Below are 16,814 nucleotides of genomic sequence, written 5' to 3'. Positions count from 1 at the left end.
TACCTTCCGCTGCGGGTGCAGCTGGAATCACGTTGGAGAATTTTTTAAACTTGGCCACAAAAAAGCCGTCCATGTTGTGAGAGTGGGGGTAAAAACGCCTGGTGAGCCGCAGGGAAGGGTGGAACCGACGCACTTTGAACCTGAATGAAGATACCGGCGGGAATGACAATAATCAAATCCAATCCAATCAAATAAGACAGAGCGGGTCTTGTTACCTGGTGAAGCCCTCCTTGCCAAAATCCAGTCCGGTGGGAACCAATTTGACATTCCGTTTCTTTAACGCGTAGTCCACCACCCATTCGTTCTCCTCCATCTGGCGCGAGACCTTTTTTTTGTCACCCCAACTATATTGTGCAAAGTGCGCTTTTTTTGCGGGCGAGGGACCACAAACCATGATGGAGCACGTGCAGTAGACCAGATATCCGCCCGACGTGGACTCGGCGTTGACCGAGTCGATGGCGGACAGGAGCAACTCTTTCTGCAGGTGGGCGGCGCGCAGGATGTCGGCTTCGCTCTATCGGGGAAAAGCAAACGTGACGTTGCTGCAACGGAGTAGAAATAGTTTTGTGGCGCAGGAACAAAGTCTCGAAAGGTGACGAGACGTTTTCAAATTCTAACCGAGCGGCGATTTACCTTGCTGGTCTTCACAGCGGGGTCTTTCGCGATGACGCCAGTGCCGGAGCACGGCGCATCGAGTAGCACTCGGTCAAAGCCCCCCAGCACCTGCGTTTTGCGTCAACTATTAGCACGCAACAATCAGGAGCGGCGTCGGCGCTTCAAGCAACGTGCACTGCAATGCGCGTCACCTTTGGGAACTGCCTGCCGTCGTAGTTGCACACCAGCGTGTTGGTGACCCCCAGACGGTGGATGTTGCCCACCACGCTCTTCAGTCTTTCGGCGCTGGCGTCGTTAGCCACGATCACTCCCGTGTTCCTCATTAGCTGAGCTGCGGTTGGCAGAAAAAAAAAAAAAACATTTCACACTCAGTCGAATAATAATAATAATATGATTATATTTGAATATGATATGAATAATAAAAAAACAACCTAATATGAATAATATGAATAATTAAATAAAAACAACCTAACATTCATGCTAATTTCCGCTAGCCCGTCTATAACATTTCACATAATAGTAATAATAATAATACATTTTATTTGTGGGCGCGTTTCTAGAAACTTAAGGACACCTTACAACAGGCATGTCCAAAGTCCGGCCCGCGGGCCAAATCCGGCCCGCGGTCGAATTTCATCCGGCCCTCGGCCCCCGTCATAAAATCAGTGCCGTCTGGCCCGCAGGTTGGGCGCAATGGAACACGTGTTGCATTGACTGAGGTCTCGTAGACTGGTGAGTGATGTTTCATAGAGTACTGCTTCCCTCTAGTGGCTAAATGAGTAATAGCATTCACTAAATGAGTAAATAGCATTTAGACACTAGAGGGCATCACTCACGAGTTAACAAGACATCACTCCGTGTTTATATTGACTGATATGTCATATTTCAAATGATCCTTACTGGCTTACTAAAATTTGTTGAACAATATTGTTGTTCAATGTAAAGAATGTCAGCCAAGGTCGGCCCCCCCGACATTTTACCACATAAAATCTGGCCCCCTTGGCAAAAAGTTTGGACACCCCTGCCTTACAACAAGCAGTTAAAATCACGAGTACAATGTTAAAAACAACAACAACATTGCACATATTGCAACATTGCAACAACAACATATGCTAACATGATATGTTAGCATTAAGCTAACTTTCATTTGAACAAGAGTAGATGGTTTGCGTGAACATTTTGGTGTTAAAATGTAGCAAAACCTGCTTTCGGTTTTGCTAGTCGGTCGGGCTGTCACATGGACCACGATGGTAAAAAGTGACATGTCGACTTTTGTCCCACTTTGCCCCCAACCAATAAGAAACACAGTGTTCAAATAATTCGCCTCGGACAACGACAATCAAAACTCCTGAGCTCGTTTTCGGCGATCTCGCTGGCCGACAACGCGGGGTGTACAATTGGCTCAACCCGTTACCTATATAGGTGGTCTTTCCTCCCGGGGCTGAGCTCATGTCCAACACGGACTCCCCCTCCTGGGGCGAGAGCGCCATGACTGGCAGTAAGCTGGAGGCGCCTTGCAGCATATACTGACCCGATAGGTACTCCGGAGTGGCACCTGTGTCATAACACCAAAGTCATTTTCGGGAAAACATCCCTCGTAAAAGCATTTTCATCTCGGGATAAAACTCCCCATCACGGTTGACAAGGAGGGGGAGGGGGGGGGGACCTACCGATAGGGACAGAGGAGTCGTAAATGACTAAACCCACTTTGGACCACGATCCAAGGGGATCCAAGTTCACTCCCCTGTTGATCAGGGCCTGAGCGAGGTCCCTCCTCCTGGTTTTCAACGTGTTGGTCCGAATGGTGACTGGTCTGTGAATTTCATTTGCCTCCAGGAAATCCACCAGCTGGGAGTGACAAAAAAAAAAAAAAAAATCTGTTGAAATCTCTCCCGCGTGTTTTTTTTATTATTCAGACACATGTGAAAAAGTTTACGCGGTAGGTAAGCTGCAGTCAGATGAATTGTTGCAACGCTTGCGTTCAAGCATTAGCGATCAGCATAAAGTTGTTTACTAAAAAACTAAACCTTGTTTTAGTTTAAAGTGAAATAAACAATTAGAAGTGTCATTTTTTTTTAAAAAAGAATTATTCCTCACTATCTAACGATCCCCCTGCTAGCTGTGACGCGTGCCGAGCTCATGGCCGCCATCTATAATAATAATAATAATAATAATAATAATACATTTTATTTGTGGGCGCCTTTTCGCCCGCAAGTCGCCAGCGCCGGTGTTTGCAAACACGCACGCACCTCCGAGAGAGGGAAGAGCTCGATGAACTTCTCGATGAGGAACTCATTGTAGCTGTAGTAGGTGCAAAGATCCTTTATCAGCAGAGCGATGTACTGCTCCCTGTCTTTCCCCGACTCTCTTTTCGACGTGAAGTTACAAAGGACATCGACGTTGTCCTTGATCCTTTGGTGGATCGACTTCAGGTCGACGGGCAGGAATCCTGTTTTGTGCAGGGGACAAACGCAGGAAGTAGAGTTGGGTTTGTATCGTCACTTCAGAAAAATAAATGAATAAATAAACAGAGGCGGCCCGGTAGCCCAGTGGTTAGCACGTCGGCTTCACAGTGCAGAGGTACCGGGTTCGATTCCAGCTCCGGCCTCACTGTGTGGAGTTTGCATGTTCTCCCCGGGCTTGCGTGGGTTTTCTCCGGGTGCTCCGGTTTCCTCCCACATTCCAAAGACATGCGTGGCAGGCTGATTGAACACTCTAAATTGTCCCTAGGTGTGAGTGTGAGCGTGGTTGGTTGTTCGTCTATGTGTGCCCTGCGATTGGCTGGCAACCGATTCAGGGTGTCCCCCGCCTACTGCCCGAAGACGGCTGGGATAGGCTCCAGCACCCCCCGCGACCCTAGTGAGGATCAAGCGGCTCGGAAGATGAATGAATGAATAAATAAAGTGGCTGGAGGGAAGGGGCGGGGTTATTTCCTCCGAACACAACGAAATTTTGGACCTGGGTGAAAAACATGCCAAAAAAAGTTTTGTTTTTTGCTCATAACACATGACATCATATACTGTCTCCATATTTTTTTTAAAAAAGGACCAAAACAAAAATCAGACCGTCTGCGTGAGGTGATAACAAGCAACTTACAGTAACTTTCACTCACCTTCCTTTTCACTCTCCTCCGCCTTAGGAAGCCTGAACTGATCCAAGTCGTCTATGTTGGTCTGTAAAGTTTCTTCTTCTTCTTCTTCTTCATCTGATTTCTTTTCGCCGCCTTTGGCGTCGTCGTCGTCGTCGCTGTCCTCCTCATGCTCGTCCTCATCTTCGTCGTCGTCGTCACTCTCGACCCCCATCGTTTGCTGCAGCTTCTTTTGCTTCTTGGCTGCGCGCTCAATGGGAAGAAGCTAAAAAAAAAAAACAAGCGGGAATGAGAATCTGAGAAATGCTATTCAAATCGGTATGGATACATGTTCAAAATGATCCATTCATACATAGGTGCCATTTTGGTTTCACGATGTCAAAACGTGAACGGCGCGACGAATAGAACTGTTTAAAATCCCCATTTGAGTTGAACACAGAAATGTTTTGGCCCATTCATGGAGCAAAACATTTGCGGTCAATTTTCCCCTTCAGCTTCTTTTTCGGGAACACCAAGTCATGCAAAAAGTACCGAAACATCAAATAGGCACGTTTTATTTCACATACCTCTTCTCCATCGCTTTCTTCGTCATCAAGTGCACCATAGTCATCGACCATTTCTTCATCATCATCATCATCATCGCCGCCATCTTCCTCCAGTTCTTTCATTCCCAGTTGTGTGTTCATCTTCGCTTGGTTCTTTCCTGCCTTTGGTGGCGGCTGTTCAATTTCCGCCTTCTCCTCGTCATCATCGTCGTCGTCGTCTTCTTCCTCCCAGTGCTCGTCGCTGTCATCCTCGCTCTCAGCTTGATCCAGCTTGCGCTTCCTCTTGGCCGGCTTCAGCCATTTACTGTTCTCGTCGGTGAAGCCTTCGGGAGACAAAACGTGCGGGGCCATGAAAAGCCGCGTACGGAATCCAGAATTTAAAAACGGAACACAATACAAATGAGAGAAAAGAATCATGCACAAAGACTTTCTGCCGGGTTGGCGATTTCAAATGTAACAATTGCAGTTCACTGTAAGATGACTTTGTACAGGAATTTTGAGTCCTGCTGTAGTTACCCTTCTTAGGCTGTTCCTCAGCAGCCTCTTTAGCCTTCGTCAAATTGTTGGCTACTCTTTTTAAGTTCCTGCGAAAATAAATCATGACATGAATGAGTGTGATGCAGATGAACAGAGTGCACAGTCACGTCATATAATCCAATTCTAGCTGACCTTTTCCTGGCTCTTCTCGACAGACGTTTTGGCTGCGATTCATCTGCAGAAAGACAGCCAAAGTTAGTCAAATCGGCGTATACATGACCACATTTCTTATAGTTTAATAGTCTTGAAAAAAAAAAAAAGTACATAGTCACCATCTTTTAGAAACTTGGCTAACTCTGTCTCTGCGCCTTGCTGCTTTCTGGCTTTGCGCCCGGGACCTCGCTTCACCTTGATGGTGGGATCCAACTTACGGCCCATGATTCCCCGCTAAAGACACCTTGAAAAGACCAAAATATACAGGATGCTCGGCACCTGGGCAAAATAACAACCAATGAAGATGCAGTTTCCTTGTTGAAGAATCTAAGATCTGATATTGTGTCTAAATTAAGTCATTTGAATTTTAAAAAATCACTGGATTTAATTGTTCGACATGTTATTATCAGTCTTGTGAGATTCAGCAAACGGTTCAAAAGTGTTGCCCATATTTTGTTGACCTTGTCCAGCAAGAACGGTGCGGCTACATATTATGAATGCCCGGCAGATTGATGGAGTCAATGGAACGCAACCACAATAATACATATATTGTTAAATTGATATTGAGCACTACTGTTTTTGTAAAGTACGATTTTTACCACACAACTCTTGTATTTGATCTACTTTTACCTCGTAATGTAAACGGCGTCATACAGTAGATCTAAAATGCAATTGACATACAACACTATCACTGGTTAAATTCTAAATTATTAAATTACGATGCTCCACGCTTCGATAAAATAGCAAACACTTGGGATATAATAATATATATTGACAGAGAATGGCTTGGTCTATTCGGTAACTTGGAGTAAAGAAGTAAAAACATGGAACAGTCCTTCACAAGCCAAAAAGCAATTTGATTTCACGCCGTGACCACATTTTCCACCGTCATTTGTGCACCTTGCTTCAAAACTGACTAGAAGCTACCATTTGATAGAAAGTGTACATTAATCGTGCAAGGATTAGACGCTTTAGCTGTGTGTAAAAAAATGAGTGTAATTGTCATCATTTACACACCGAGCACACATCAATATATCTAACTATGTTATGAGAGCAACCGAATTCTTTGTCAGAAAATCAACAACAATATTTCACTTACGTTTTATACGACTTCTAATTGCAAGTTGGACAAAAGCACACACGTGAATTTCGCGACACGTTGTAGATGAACTTCCGGCGCTCAGTAGTGACGCATGAGCGAGTGAAACCTTTTAGCGCATCGACGCACTCAAATTTGTCGGTTCTGATAAGAGTGTGTGTTTTTAAAGGGAAAAAATGAAATTATTTTACACGCTTAGTGAATCCGAGAGCCGTGTAAAATTATATTTTGCAACTCATTTTGGCGTCCATACTCCCCTGTAGTGACGTTTACATCGTGCGACCGTTGGACACGGGAGAAGGCAAGATGGCGGCCGCCGACGGGAAGAAGCGTGGACTGGAGCATTTGGACGATTATGAACCAAAACCAGCCAAACATCTCCGCAGCCTGCACGATCGCATGGCGGAGAGGCGTCTTGTTGTTATTCTGGAGGGCGCCTCGCTCGAGACCGTCAAGGCAAAACTTCGGCGAAGTCCTATAGTTTATTGAAGTGCATGGATGATTGCAGTAAAACTTTGTTTTTTAATGATGCCGTTTTTTTAAACTATTACAGGTTGGGAAAACTTTTGAGTTGCTGAACTGCGACCAACACAAAAACGTCATCATCAAAAGTGGAAGAAATCCAGGAGATATAAGACCGGATATCACACATCAGGCAATCATATATACTGTATTTACTTGTCAGCTTTCATGTGAATGAAGCATGTCAACATTTGGCCCCACCTAATGGGAAGTAAACAATGAGTCGGTTTCAAAGCCATGTTGATCTGCATTTTGTGCCAATGTAAACATGAATTTTCTCCCACTAGTGTCTGCTCATGTTGATGGACAGTCCGCTGAACAGAGCGGGCCTGCTGCAGGTTTACATCCACACTGAGAAGAACGCCTTAATTGAGATCAACCCGCAGACGCGCATCCCAAGAACGTTTCCACGCTTTTGCGGCCTCATGGGTAAACGAACAGTGTTTCAACGCTATTTGTAGACAACCGACGGCGATACAATCAGGCGATACCTTGATTTGTATGTGTGTGTGTATTGTTTGGCACCATTCAAGGTACTGATGTATTCCCACTTGTTTCCCATCTCAGTTCAGCTGCTGCACAAGCTAAGCGTGCGAGCGTCTGACGGTCCTCAGAGGCTCCTGAGAATGATCAAAAATCCCGTATCGGACCACCTTCCCCCCGGCTGCCCGCGCATCTCCACCTCTTTCTCTGCCCGAGAGGCCGTGTGCCCCCGCACTGTGGTGCCGGAGGGGCCGGCTGCCGTGGTGATCGGAGCTTTCGCGCATGGAGCGGTGAGTCGTGCTGCACCCTTTTTTCTTTCCCCCTCCGTTCTGCATCTGCAGTCGATGCCCGGGCGTTGTTTACTCATCGGCATCTCTTACAGATAAAAGTCGACTACACAGAGAAGACGGTGTCCATCAGTAACTACCCGCTGTCCGCTGCACTTACCTGTGCCAAAATGTGCTCGGCTTTTGAGGAAGTTTGGGGCGTCTTATGATCATCGTTGACCAGCTGCTGACAGGGCAGAACGTCAACAATTTTTATTCATTTTTTTGGTATGGATTGGTGGCACACGTTTAACGAGTTGCACCAAATTTTGCACGCGTGGACATTACCCATATCCTGTTTTGTATGATGAGAATGTTGTTACAAACATTTTTTTCTACAGTAATTGCTCCCAAAAAGAAGCGTATCCCATGCCTGTTGCATCAAGATTGTGGAATTTGTATGATCAATTAATACAAATGCATTTAAATGACTTTTTCCTTGTGCTGCCGGTGAAAATAAATGTAAAAGCTATTCAACCAAGACATGTTGTAGAGGCTTCACGAGACGTTTTCCATGAATACACAACAGAACTGCATATGGAAATACACATGACAGTTTATTTTATAACAGAACACAAGTGAACACTGAACATAACTGTGCAAATAATACAGCACGCGAACAAGGCTCATCATAGAAAAATAAGTCATTTTAAATCATTACTTTGTATGAATGGAACCCAAGTTTGCCTTTGTACACAATGTTACAGCGCGGGATAGACCGGTGTTACTCTTGAAGTGGACAGATGATGGAAATCGGACTTTTTAAGTCTTTGTATCCAAATATTAGCATGTCTGGAGCGATCTGCGCTAGTTTCTCCATCGATAACTTAGCAGCGAGGCAAGCCAATGTTCCGGATTGAAAGAGTCACTTTCAAACGGCGGTTTTGAAGCACGATCACGTCAAAGCTGAAAGGTAAGCGGAGCTGCGGGGAGCACAGATTAGCATTAGCTAACAACGATACCATTGTTACCGTCGAGTCAGCATGGGAGTGTTTTTGGGCTACTTGTGTTTGGCAATGTCATGCGCCACGCAGTAACTCTGTGCAAGGTAAGCAGGGCTGCAAAGATTTTTCGGGGATATAAACGGCATAAGCTTCTGCACTTGATTGCTCACTGAAGTTGTCAATGTGGATGAAACTCCGGTCGTAATTGATTTGTGGTTATTTCTCCATGCGCGACGTGCACGCGGTTGAGTGTATGACCCGAGGCCGTTACCGGTCAAAATGCTTTCGTTGTCCTGAAGAACTCTCCACACTCTGGGCTCTGTTTCCGACCCATATTTGACACCGAGTGCCAACCGGAACGCACGCGCTCGGCTCTTGAAATCCAGCACTCTGGTCGTCATGGTAACGAGAGCCCGCCAATCGAGACTAAAACGGGCTAATTTCAACGGGACAAAGTAGAAACGTGTTATGAAGGCACCCGAGAACTGTTTTGAGGTGTGAAAAGCAACGCAGATCGCTCCTTTGAGCACTTTCAGCATCCGTGTGACGAATACCGAGGAGTCGCTTTCGGGCATTGCAGCTTTGTGGGACAAATGCGAGATTGGGCGCAAATGGCCGTGATGAGGAAGGATGGCTCGAAAGGCATCAAGTGGTGGTAGCGGTCAGCGTCACAATTGACCTGTGGGAGGAGGACACGTGCGAAATGGTGAGATTTTAAAAAATAAAATAAAGGCCATTTATTAAGATAAGATAAGATATCCATTATTCGTCCCACAATGGGGAAATTTACAGCCTCCAGCAGCAAGAATGTATGTAGAAAGGAGAAAGAGAAAAAAAAAACAACAAACATCTTTCAATTAAATACAATATGAACACAAATGGATAAAAATTATTATTATTATTATGATTGTTATTTTTTATTTTTTATTTTATTATTATTTTTTTTAAAATTAATTTTATTGATGAATTTCATGTTTGTCAGGACGTTTTTTTGTATTACATTTTTTTTGCGTGAGACAATTTTGCCAAAGTAATGGCTGTTGCTAAATTTGGCAATTGTTCTCCAGAAGATTTTTTTTTAATCAATTTGCTTTCACAACCCTTTGTCTGATCGGAGTGAGTTGGACAGACACAATTACAGCATTTCTGTGCGTCGCGGCTGTAACATCCCAAGAAATAAAGCAAAGCCCCGGATGGAAGAGCGAAATTTCTCTCCTGGCAAAAATCTGGAATCAGACATTTCATTTGAAGGCCACCTCAATGAAGTGAGGTGAGCCGAATAAAAAAAGAAGACGCACCTGAGAGAAGGCCATGAAAAACAGACGGGCGTGCGAGAATCCCGAGATGGACGTGTCTGCCGATTGCATCTTCACACTCCGCTGATACGCCTGCATGGAAAAAAACATGCCGTGATCCTCTTCTTTCACGTGTGCAGTACAAATGCAAAAAAAAAAAAAAAAAAAAAAAAAAAAATCCTGATTTCGGACCTCCAGCGCGATCTGCAGTGCCGAAAACTGCACCCACACCTCCTGCTGCTGAGCGGCAAGAAGCCCAAGCGGCTCGCCGCTCTCCTTGTTGGTCACCGAGCGATAGCGGGACCACACGCACTGGCCCACGGCGCGCACCGTCTCGCTCTGGGAATAAACTACAAAAGTGCCGTCATGGCGGATCATCAATGCGGCTAACGTTTACGTTGGCATCTGAAGCCTTCTTACTGTCGGGCAGGAGCACGTGAAGGAGGTCTTTGGCTAGAAGGAAACCCAACACGCCGTAATTCACAGCTCTGTTTTGAGAGAGGAAGCAAACGGCAGTTCAGGGATCACATCGAAGCTGCATGCCCACTGACAAGGAAATGGTATTTTCTGTAGGGGGCCGAGGGGGGTGGGGGCGTGGGGGGTCCATTTGATCCCCCACATAATCTAATCAACACATCTAATAGAACTGCTAACCTCGTTGATTTGCCTTACCCAGTAAAATATATTGAACATTTCTTTCCGAGGTAAGTTGAGTTTAGGAGTTTTGGTGGGACACCTCATGAATGATAAAAGTCATAGACATTTTAACTACCGTATTTTCACGACTATTCGACGCACCGTACTAATGGCCGCAGTCTCATTAATGGGTGACATTTCTGTATTTTACACATAGACAAAACGCACTGTATTATTGGGCGCAGTTTTATTGTGGTAAAACATACGCCAGCTTAAAAATACGGCATGCATGCGCGCACTCTAACACGTTAGCTTGAAGCATACGGTAGCATGCCAAGACATACAGATAAGCTAAAAACACGTTTTTAAAAAGGCAACGAAAGCAGAACTGAGTTCGGGTGTATTTTATTTAGCCATCGTAAAATGTTCTCACGTTTTTCGATCAATCATCACCCAGAAATCCATCAAAGTCCTCATCCTCTGTATCAGAAGCAGAGGACTGCACATCTCAGTTGTCATTGAAGGCATCACATGCTAGTGTGAGTTGCTACGCATTGCCGAGCGGAAAGAAGGAGTAGCAACAGCAAAGTCAACATTTCTCTCGTGTGAAGCTTTCCCACATTTGAAAAAGCATAACCGGTGGCTTGAAGTTTGAACTGAGCTTCGTAGGCGTGTCTTTTTGTCGAATTTATTTTCAGGGGTTCTTAGAAACCAAAACCGGAGTTGTTTTGCAACAATGCACATTGCCACACTCTATAGTGTGGGACGAATAAAGGATATCTTATCTTATCTTATACAAGTGTTGGTACTGGCTTGCGGCGTCCCTTTAGCGTCCACTTACACGCCCACCCTTCACCATTGGCGGGCTGCTCCCCAGCTTGCCTGTCCTCTCTCTCTCTCCCTCTCCATATATGTATATATACACGCCCACCCTTCCCTGATTGGCCGACTTCTTTCCCGCATGCCTGGCCACAGTCACTTCCGCCTTTTCTCTATATAAACAGCGTGTCGGCTGTCAGTCAGATTTTGGAACTCTGCGCATATAAAGGACGCTCCGCACCATAAGGCGTCCTGTCCATTTTGGAGAAAATTTAAGACTTTTAATGGCGCCTTATAGTCATGAAAATACGGTAACTCACGGAGAAGCAAATAATGGACACATTTTGTCACAAGAGTAAAGTAAAAGCCACAGACTTCAAAGTGGAAGAAAAAAAGATTAATCATCTCATTTTGACGGCAGCCCTAAAAATATATTGCATAACGTTACGCAACATCATGGCACACAAGCAAATTCCTTACCTCGGGTATGTGGGATGGAAGAGAGGTGGGATAAAAATTCCCATGGGGATGATCAGCTCATTGCCCAGAAGAAACGGCGCGGCGGACAGACTACAAAGCGACGATATGACAACATAGTTATGGATGAACGTACACCACGTGGAATGTCCGTGAGAAAACGTACGCATGGGCGTCATCGTCGTCCTGGTGCAAGAGTCGACTGCGCCGCTTTTGGAGCAAGGACAGCAGCTGCAGGTAGTTGGAGAAGAAGTTGGTGAGGTTGACCGACACCTGCAAGTTGGGCAAGAGTGGGGTCAAAGGTCATCTTCACATTTGGGATTTTTTTTTTTGTCAATACGCTTATGGACTGCCACCGAGCAATTTTACGACACAATGCACGTATAAAAAGATCATATTTTTCTCTTCCAGAACATTGAATCATTTTGCAGCTTGGCTCGGATATACCCTCGAGTTTTGCTTCCTTCTAGTGAGACGTGTGGGGATCATTTTACGAAATATGGGTCCTTTCCCTACGCTAAAAACGAATGAACAAAATTGCAGCGTAAAATAGGGAAGCTCAACAAGCCCATGTTATCGAGTTAGGAGTCCATTTTGAGAATTAATTTACCTCCGAATAACGCAAGTCAAGCTCAGCCCGGCGGGAGTTTTCTTTAGAAGTCACAATTCTGGGAGTTACTGACTGAACCTGAGGGCAGAAAAGTCGCAATTCACACCCGTCATGCGTTTCAAAGACAAACGTGAGCTTTTAAAAATCACCTTTCTCAAAACAAACTGGAGAGTCTTCTGCTCGCTCCACTTGAGTTGGTGGAGTTGTGACTTGAAGGAGGACAGGATATTTTCAATCAGCTCCTCTGCCTGCCAGACAACATAGACGTCGGCTGGAAATATCTCACGTTTGTGAGCTACAAATGTCGGCGCGACGTCGCCTCACCTCCCCGCCGGCGACGTTTTCTCCAAGCAGATATGCCAGTACGCCGTCGAAGCCTCGCTGGGTTTCCAGCACGCAGCGTTTCCAGCGAGGGGCTGTCGTAAAGACCCCACTCAAAGCGTCTGTCTTTGAGTCGAGATCGCGTTGCCTCACCTCTCCTTGGCCCAGAACCACTGAAAAATTATTTGCCGTGTCCGAGAATCTGGAGTCCAGGGCGGGCAGGAAGGTGTGCAGCAAGTTGAGCACCATGAACGTGTGGAGGGGGCGGCTGAGCAGAATGACAGCGCGTCCTGAGACTAAGCGGGGGAACGCACGTGAGGCCCATGTCCATCGCGGGTCACTTACAGTACCTGGATCTCAGCTCGTGGGCGCTCAGCCATTTGCTGATGATGCGAGACATCTGCGCGATGTAAGGCAAGTTGTGCAGGAGGACGTGGTCGTCTTCCGTCAGCGGCTGGGAATGGAACGCGGCCTGCAGGCAACCCAACCAGTCGACAGCCGGAGCCTTACGCTGTGGAGACGCATCGGGAGAGATGAATATAACAGCACAGAAACCCATTGGGACTATTAAAGGGGGCAGAGTTAGGTGCCAGGCGGATTACCGCAACCCAATTTTGTACCGTGGATTATCACCAGCCAAACGCGGGAGGAAATTCATAGTAAGCGGAAAGGTCCGGATGACAAAACATTTCTAGGAATTACTAGGGGGGGGGGGGTTGACCTGCAGCTCCTTGATGGTCAAGCGCTGATTGAGCTGCCCGTTGGCCTTGCGATGGCTCAAGGGTGCCATGGCCAGAGCCAGCTCGGAAGACAGCGAGATGAACGTGCCGATGTGGATCATGCCGCTGCCCGGCGGGGCCCCCAGCAGCGCCAAGTACCTATCGCACGAAGCGATGAAAGGAAGCAGCGTCTATATGCGAGGATGAGGAGCAAGAGTGCGTCAGTATGGCAACGAGGAAACACGCCGGGCGTGGCGTTGAACCAACCTCCCTTGTCACTCGAGACGTCTCGGTCTCGTTGTTCCACTCGATCGGGATCAACAGGTCGGGCTGATCGATCTGAGAGCGGAGCAACGGTGTCAAAACAATGCCACGTGTCCGTGACAAAGGAATATACAAGATGGACCTGGATGTATCGTCTGGTCGTCTCGTTGGACGCGTTCGTCGGGTCTTTGCCGACGTAGACGTTGAAGAAGGGGAAGGTGGCGTAGTCTCTCATGAGGGTGCCGAGGATGGAGTTGAAGTCGGTCTGATTCCACGGACCCGACACTGACCAACCTCCAAGCTGCAATCACAGAAAAAAAATGCACAGGAAGTGGGAATATAAAGGCAGAATTCTTCATTCGGATTTAATCATGCAGAAAGTAGCGGGAATTTATATGGGGGGGTGGTGGGTCGAGGTGAGACTTCCGGGGGGGGGGGGCTGTGTGGTCACGCTCACACTCAATCCTAGGGACAATTTGGGGGGCTCAATCAGCCTGCCATAAATGGTTTTGGAATGTGTGAGGAAATCTGAGTACCCGGAGAAAACCCACGGAGGCATGGGGAGAACATGAATACTCCACACAGGAAGGCGGGAGCTGGGATCGAACCCACGGCCTGGAAGTCGACGCCCTCAGGTGTCACGTGTCGTTCTTTGACTCACTTTGTTGATGAGTGCGAGGAAAGGCTCCTCCCCAGCAATATCCAGAGACTTGGTGTCTAAACAGCTGCGATAGAACTCTTTCGCTTTCTGCACAGCTGAACCTGCAAGCCCATCATTTGATTCTGGAAATGATCACGATCCGGTGAGAAAAATCCCCCTTTCATTTGTTTGAATGATCCAAAATGGCGCGAGACTCCTTACCCAAAATCTCCCTGAGGTACTGCAGCAGTTCCGTTTTTCTGTCTAGCGTCCTCTTCTCTTTGACATCTCTTCTGGATTTTCCTCTGTGGTGTCCCCGGACTTTGGATGAAGAAGGTCTGTCGGGCCCGCATGAGAACAGGAAGTAGTCACAGGGGTGCATGAAGGGGTCCGCGGAGATGGTGAGATGCACCGAGGCCTTCTGACAAGCTGGGGAGTTACAAGCGCTTACTACAAGGAAGAAATGGGAAAAGAATGAGACAAATGGCTGATATCAGCATTTGACGTGTATGTGTGTGTGTGTGTGTGTGTGTGTTGGCCCACCGATATCTTCCTGGTTTTGGTTCCCGCGACGAAGAAAGTGATTTATGTAGTAAACCACCCCAAGGAAAATGGCGCACAAACAGAAGCCCAAAATGACGACGGAGATCGCGCAGCCGCACTTTCTCCATGCCGGTTTAATTCGGTTAGCCGGTTGCTGGTACTCGAGGTCCGACTCTTCTAGTCGTTGAGGTGGCAACTTCTGAAGCTCCAGTTCGGTGGTGGGTGGCTGGGCCTCTGCGGCGCCTCGGATGGGGAGTTTCAGCTGAAACAAAGCTGGGGTGGAAAGCCGCCTCTCAGGTTCCGGCTGTGATGACGGTTGCACTGATCGCTCAGGCTATGAAGTTGAGGACACAAGACAATCCTGGTTCTGTTATAACAATGCTAGCTTCTGCCGCTACTCTCCTTCTCCGCTGCCAGTAGTCTTTTATGAATATTGTGGGATGAGCAGCAATGGGAATAGCTGAAGCCAGGCTTGCCCAAATGTGGATACATTTTATTAGGCTAACTTGTTTTCTTCAGGTTCTTGTTTGTTTTACTGGCTAGCATTATTAGCATTTATGCTAAGTCCGGCGCATTGACACTGTTGATTCTTGTGTTGATTAATTTGCACTGTCCCAATGAAATAAAAACAAAACAAAACATAATAGTAATAAAAAATAGGACAGGACTTCTATATGTGTATCAAGTAACTAACAGAAAAGAGATCATGGAGTGCCCTGATTGTAATTTGTCTAATGACAAAAACCAAGGGAACTGGCTAGATATCGGCTCTCATGAGCCATTTTTGTCATCATTAGACGAGTCCAAACAAACGCATTTTTTGTTGTACCGGATAAAATGAACAAGAAACTGACAAGACAAGGATGGTCTAATAATTTCTTCAATTACCAAAGACCATTTCGACCTTGTTGGCCGGACATTTTGATGCTCAGAAGTCCAAGATGGCAGCAGACGGGTCAGTGAAAAGTCCTCTATAAATTCGTCAATTGAAAAACGAGATGCTAAAAACCTGATTAGCGATTAGTTCATGCCAAGCTTGAGAAGATAACGTAGTTTAGTTGACTTTTTGTCAACTAAATCCCTAATGTATTGCACAGTCTGGATTGTGAAACAGCGTCATTCTTAATTTATTCAAGCACAATTACGCTCGAACCTCGCTTCAACATACCCCGTGTTTACAATGTTTTCACTCCTATCACATTTCAAAGTCCCGATTTGGCGGAATCCATTTGCTTATTTTGCTTACAACAAACACCTTTATAACGTTAACGTCATTAGAACGACCAGATTTCCCCCACAAAAATAGTGAAAACATCTTCAGTATGACGAAGCATGGAAAGCTAACGGCCACCGTGACCTTGTCCATCTGTTGCTTAGCAACACTACCGATCGACTCGTTATATTTTTGTACTTCCTGCCGTAACTCATGGAGGCACGCCCCAGGCATTGGCAGTTGCCTGTGGCAGCTAACGTTTGCCGACTGACTGAATGTTTCCAGAGATCGCGTAGGAACCTACAGTTGTTTATTTCTTACAAAAATCATATTTTGTTCATGTACACATTTTTGTAATTGACAATGCCTATACTGTATTACATGTTCAGTTTTTTGCACCTATAAATGTTCACAGTTTTATACATCCCCACCTGGAATCCAAAAATCCATCCATTTTATTGGAAATGGTTACAACGAACTACCGTTACGTCGTACAAACTTTCGGGTACGTTGTCAGGAGGTTCGACTGTAACTTTGAATTGGAGCATGAATTTATACATACGTTAGCTTTGTTAGTTGCCAGATTACGGAAGAGTCCCAAGAATGTAGAATTTTGACGCACGGGTTTTTCAGTCAGCTGGTGCTTACTGAAGGAAGTGGCGTTTATCATGCATATCCTTTGTCAGGTTTGTTTACTTCTTAAATCGGTCAGGGAAGGCCGTTCGTTGCCAGAGCCAAAAGACACTTCCTGATACTGCGGTAAATGAAAGAACCGACGTAAGCCTGTACTAGATATACACAAAAAGATTTTCTGTCCTACCTGAAGCCCTCTTGGAGTTTCACTCATTCTCAGCATTTGGACGTCTTGCTGCGTTTCTCTGCCGGCGTAGTCCATCTTTTACATTTGAGGTCTTACATGTGTGTTTCAGCGTCTCTCTCCCCCCCCCCCCCCCCAACACCTCCGT

The 16,814-nt window shown here is 46.1% G+C and overlaps 3 protein-coding genes across 6 annotated transcripts in view; 1 reads left to right on the top strand and 2 right to left on the bottom strand.

Annotated features, from left to right (window-relative positions):
- nop2 (NOP2 nucleolar protein homolog (yeast)) overlaps positions 1-16,814 on the bottom strand; it is a 34,885-nt gene that overhangs the window by 697 nt on the left and 17,374 nt on the right. The window contains exons 1-14 of one of the 3 annotated variants that reach the window (XM_052065046.1): positions 6,038-6,149; positions 5,058-5,217; positions 4,918-4,960; positions 4,765-4,832; positions 4,270-4,571; positions 3,728-3,968; positions 2,865-3,064; positions 2,286-2,463; positions 2,030-2,170; positions 807-946; positions 634-723; positions 392-514; positions 216-313; positions 4-140 (exon numbers count right to left, since the gene is read on the bottom strand). In XM_052065046.1, the coding sequence (XP_051921006.1) occupies positions 4-140; positions 216-313; positions 392-514; positions 634-723; positions 807-946; positions 2,030-2,170; positions 2,286-2,463; positions 2,865-3,064; positions 3,728-3,968; positions 4,270-4,571; positions 4,765-4,832; positions 4,918-4,960; positions 5,058-5,163 (1,867 nt within the window). In that variant the 5' untranslated portion in view covers positions 5,164-5,217; positions 6,038-6,149. Of the gene's footprint in view, positions 1-3; positions 141-215; positions 314-391; positions 515-633; positions 724-806; positions 947-2,029; positions 2,171-2,285; positions 2,464-2,864; positions 3,065-3,727; positions 3,969-4,269; positions 4,572-4,764; positions 4,833-4,917; positions 4,961-5,057; positions 5,218-6,037; positions 6,150-16,814 lie in introns of those variants that run through there. The other 2 variants (XM_052065047.1, XM_052065048.1) reach the window with 2 other exon arrangements.
- Positions 6,305-7,851, top strand: emg1 (EMG1 N1-specific pseudouridine methyltransferase). Its single transcript, XM_052065402.1, has 5 exons — positions 6,305-6,493; positions 6,591-6,692; positions 6,847-6,988; positions 7,127-7,332; positions 7,425-7,851. Exons 1-5 carry the CDS (start codon positions 6,344-6,346, stop codon positions 7,536-7,538), a joined length of 714 nt encoding a protein of 237 aa, XP_051921362.1. The 5' UTR covers positions 6,305-6,343; the 3' UTR covers positions 7,539-7,851.
- Positions 8,333-16,801, bottom strand: kel (Kell metallo-endopeptidase (Kell blood group)). Of its 2 annotated transcripts, none has more exons than XM_052065033.1 (17): positions 16,670-16,801; positions 14,637-14,970; positions 14,316-14,543; positions 14,115-14,236; positions 13,596-13,754; positions 13,457-13,528; positions 13,192-13,380; positions 12,821-12,981; positions 12,474-12,738; positions 12,299-12,397; positions 12,150-12,227; positions 11,706-11,812; positions 11,543-11,632; positions 10,028-10,095; positions 9,800-9,957; positions 9,611-9,700; positions 8,333-8,991 (listed from the first exon to the last, which is right to left on the bottom strand). In XM_052065033.1, the coding sequence occupies exons 1-17, from the start codon at positions 16,742-16,744 to the stop codon at positions 8,845-8,847; spliced, it is 2,442 nt and encodes an 813-aa protein (XP_051920993.1). In that variant the 5' UTR covers positions 16,745-16,801; the 3' UTR covers positions 8,333-8,844. The 2 variants fall into 2 exon arrangements, with proteins under 2 accessions (XP_051920993.1, XP_051920994.1); XM_052065034.1 differs by having other exon boundaries at positions 14,637-14,909; positions 16,670-16,779.

This window comes from Hippocampus zosterae, chromosome 5 (genome assembly GCF_025434085.1).
Source record: "Hippocampus zosterae strain Florida chromosome 5, ASM2543408v3, whole genome shotgun sequence".
Taxonomy (NCBI): domain Eukaryota; kingdom Metazoa; phylum Chordata; class Actinopteri; order Syngnathiformes; family Syngnathidae; genus Hippocampus; species Hippocampus zosterae.
The sequence above is the reverse complement of the archived record's forward strand: the minus strand, read 5'-3'. Positions and strand labels throughout refer to the sequence as shown.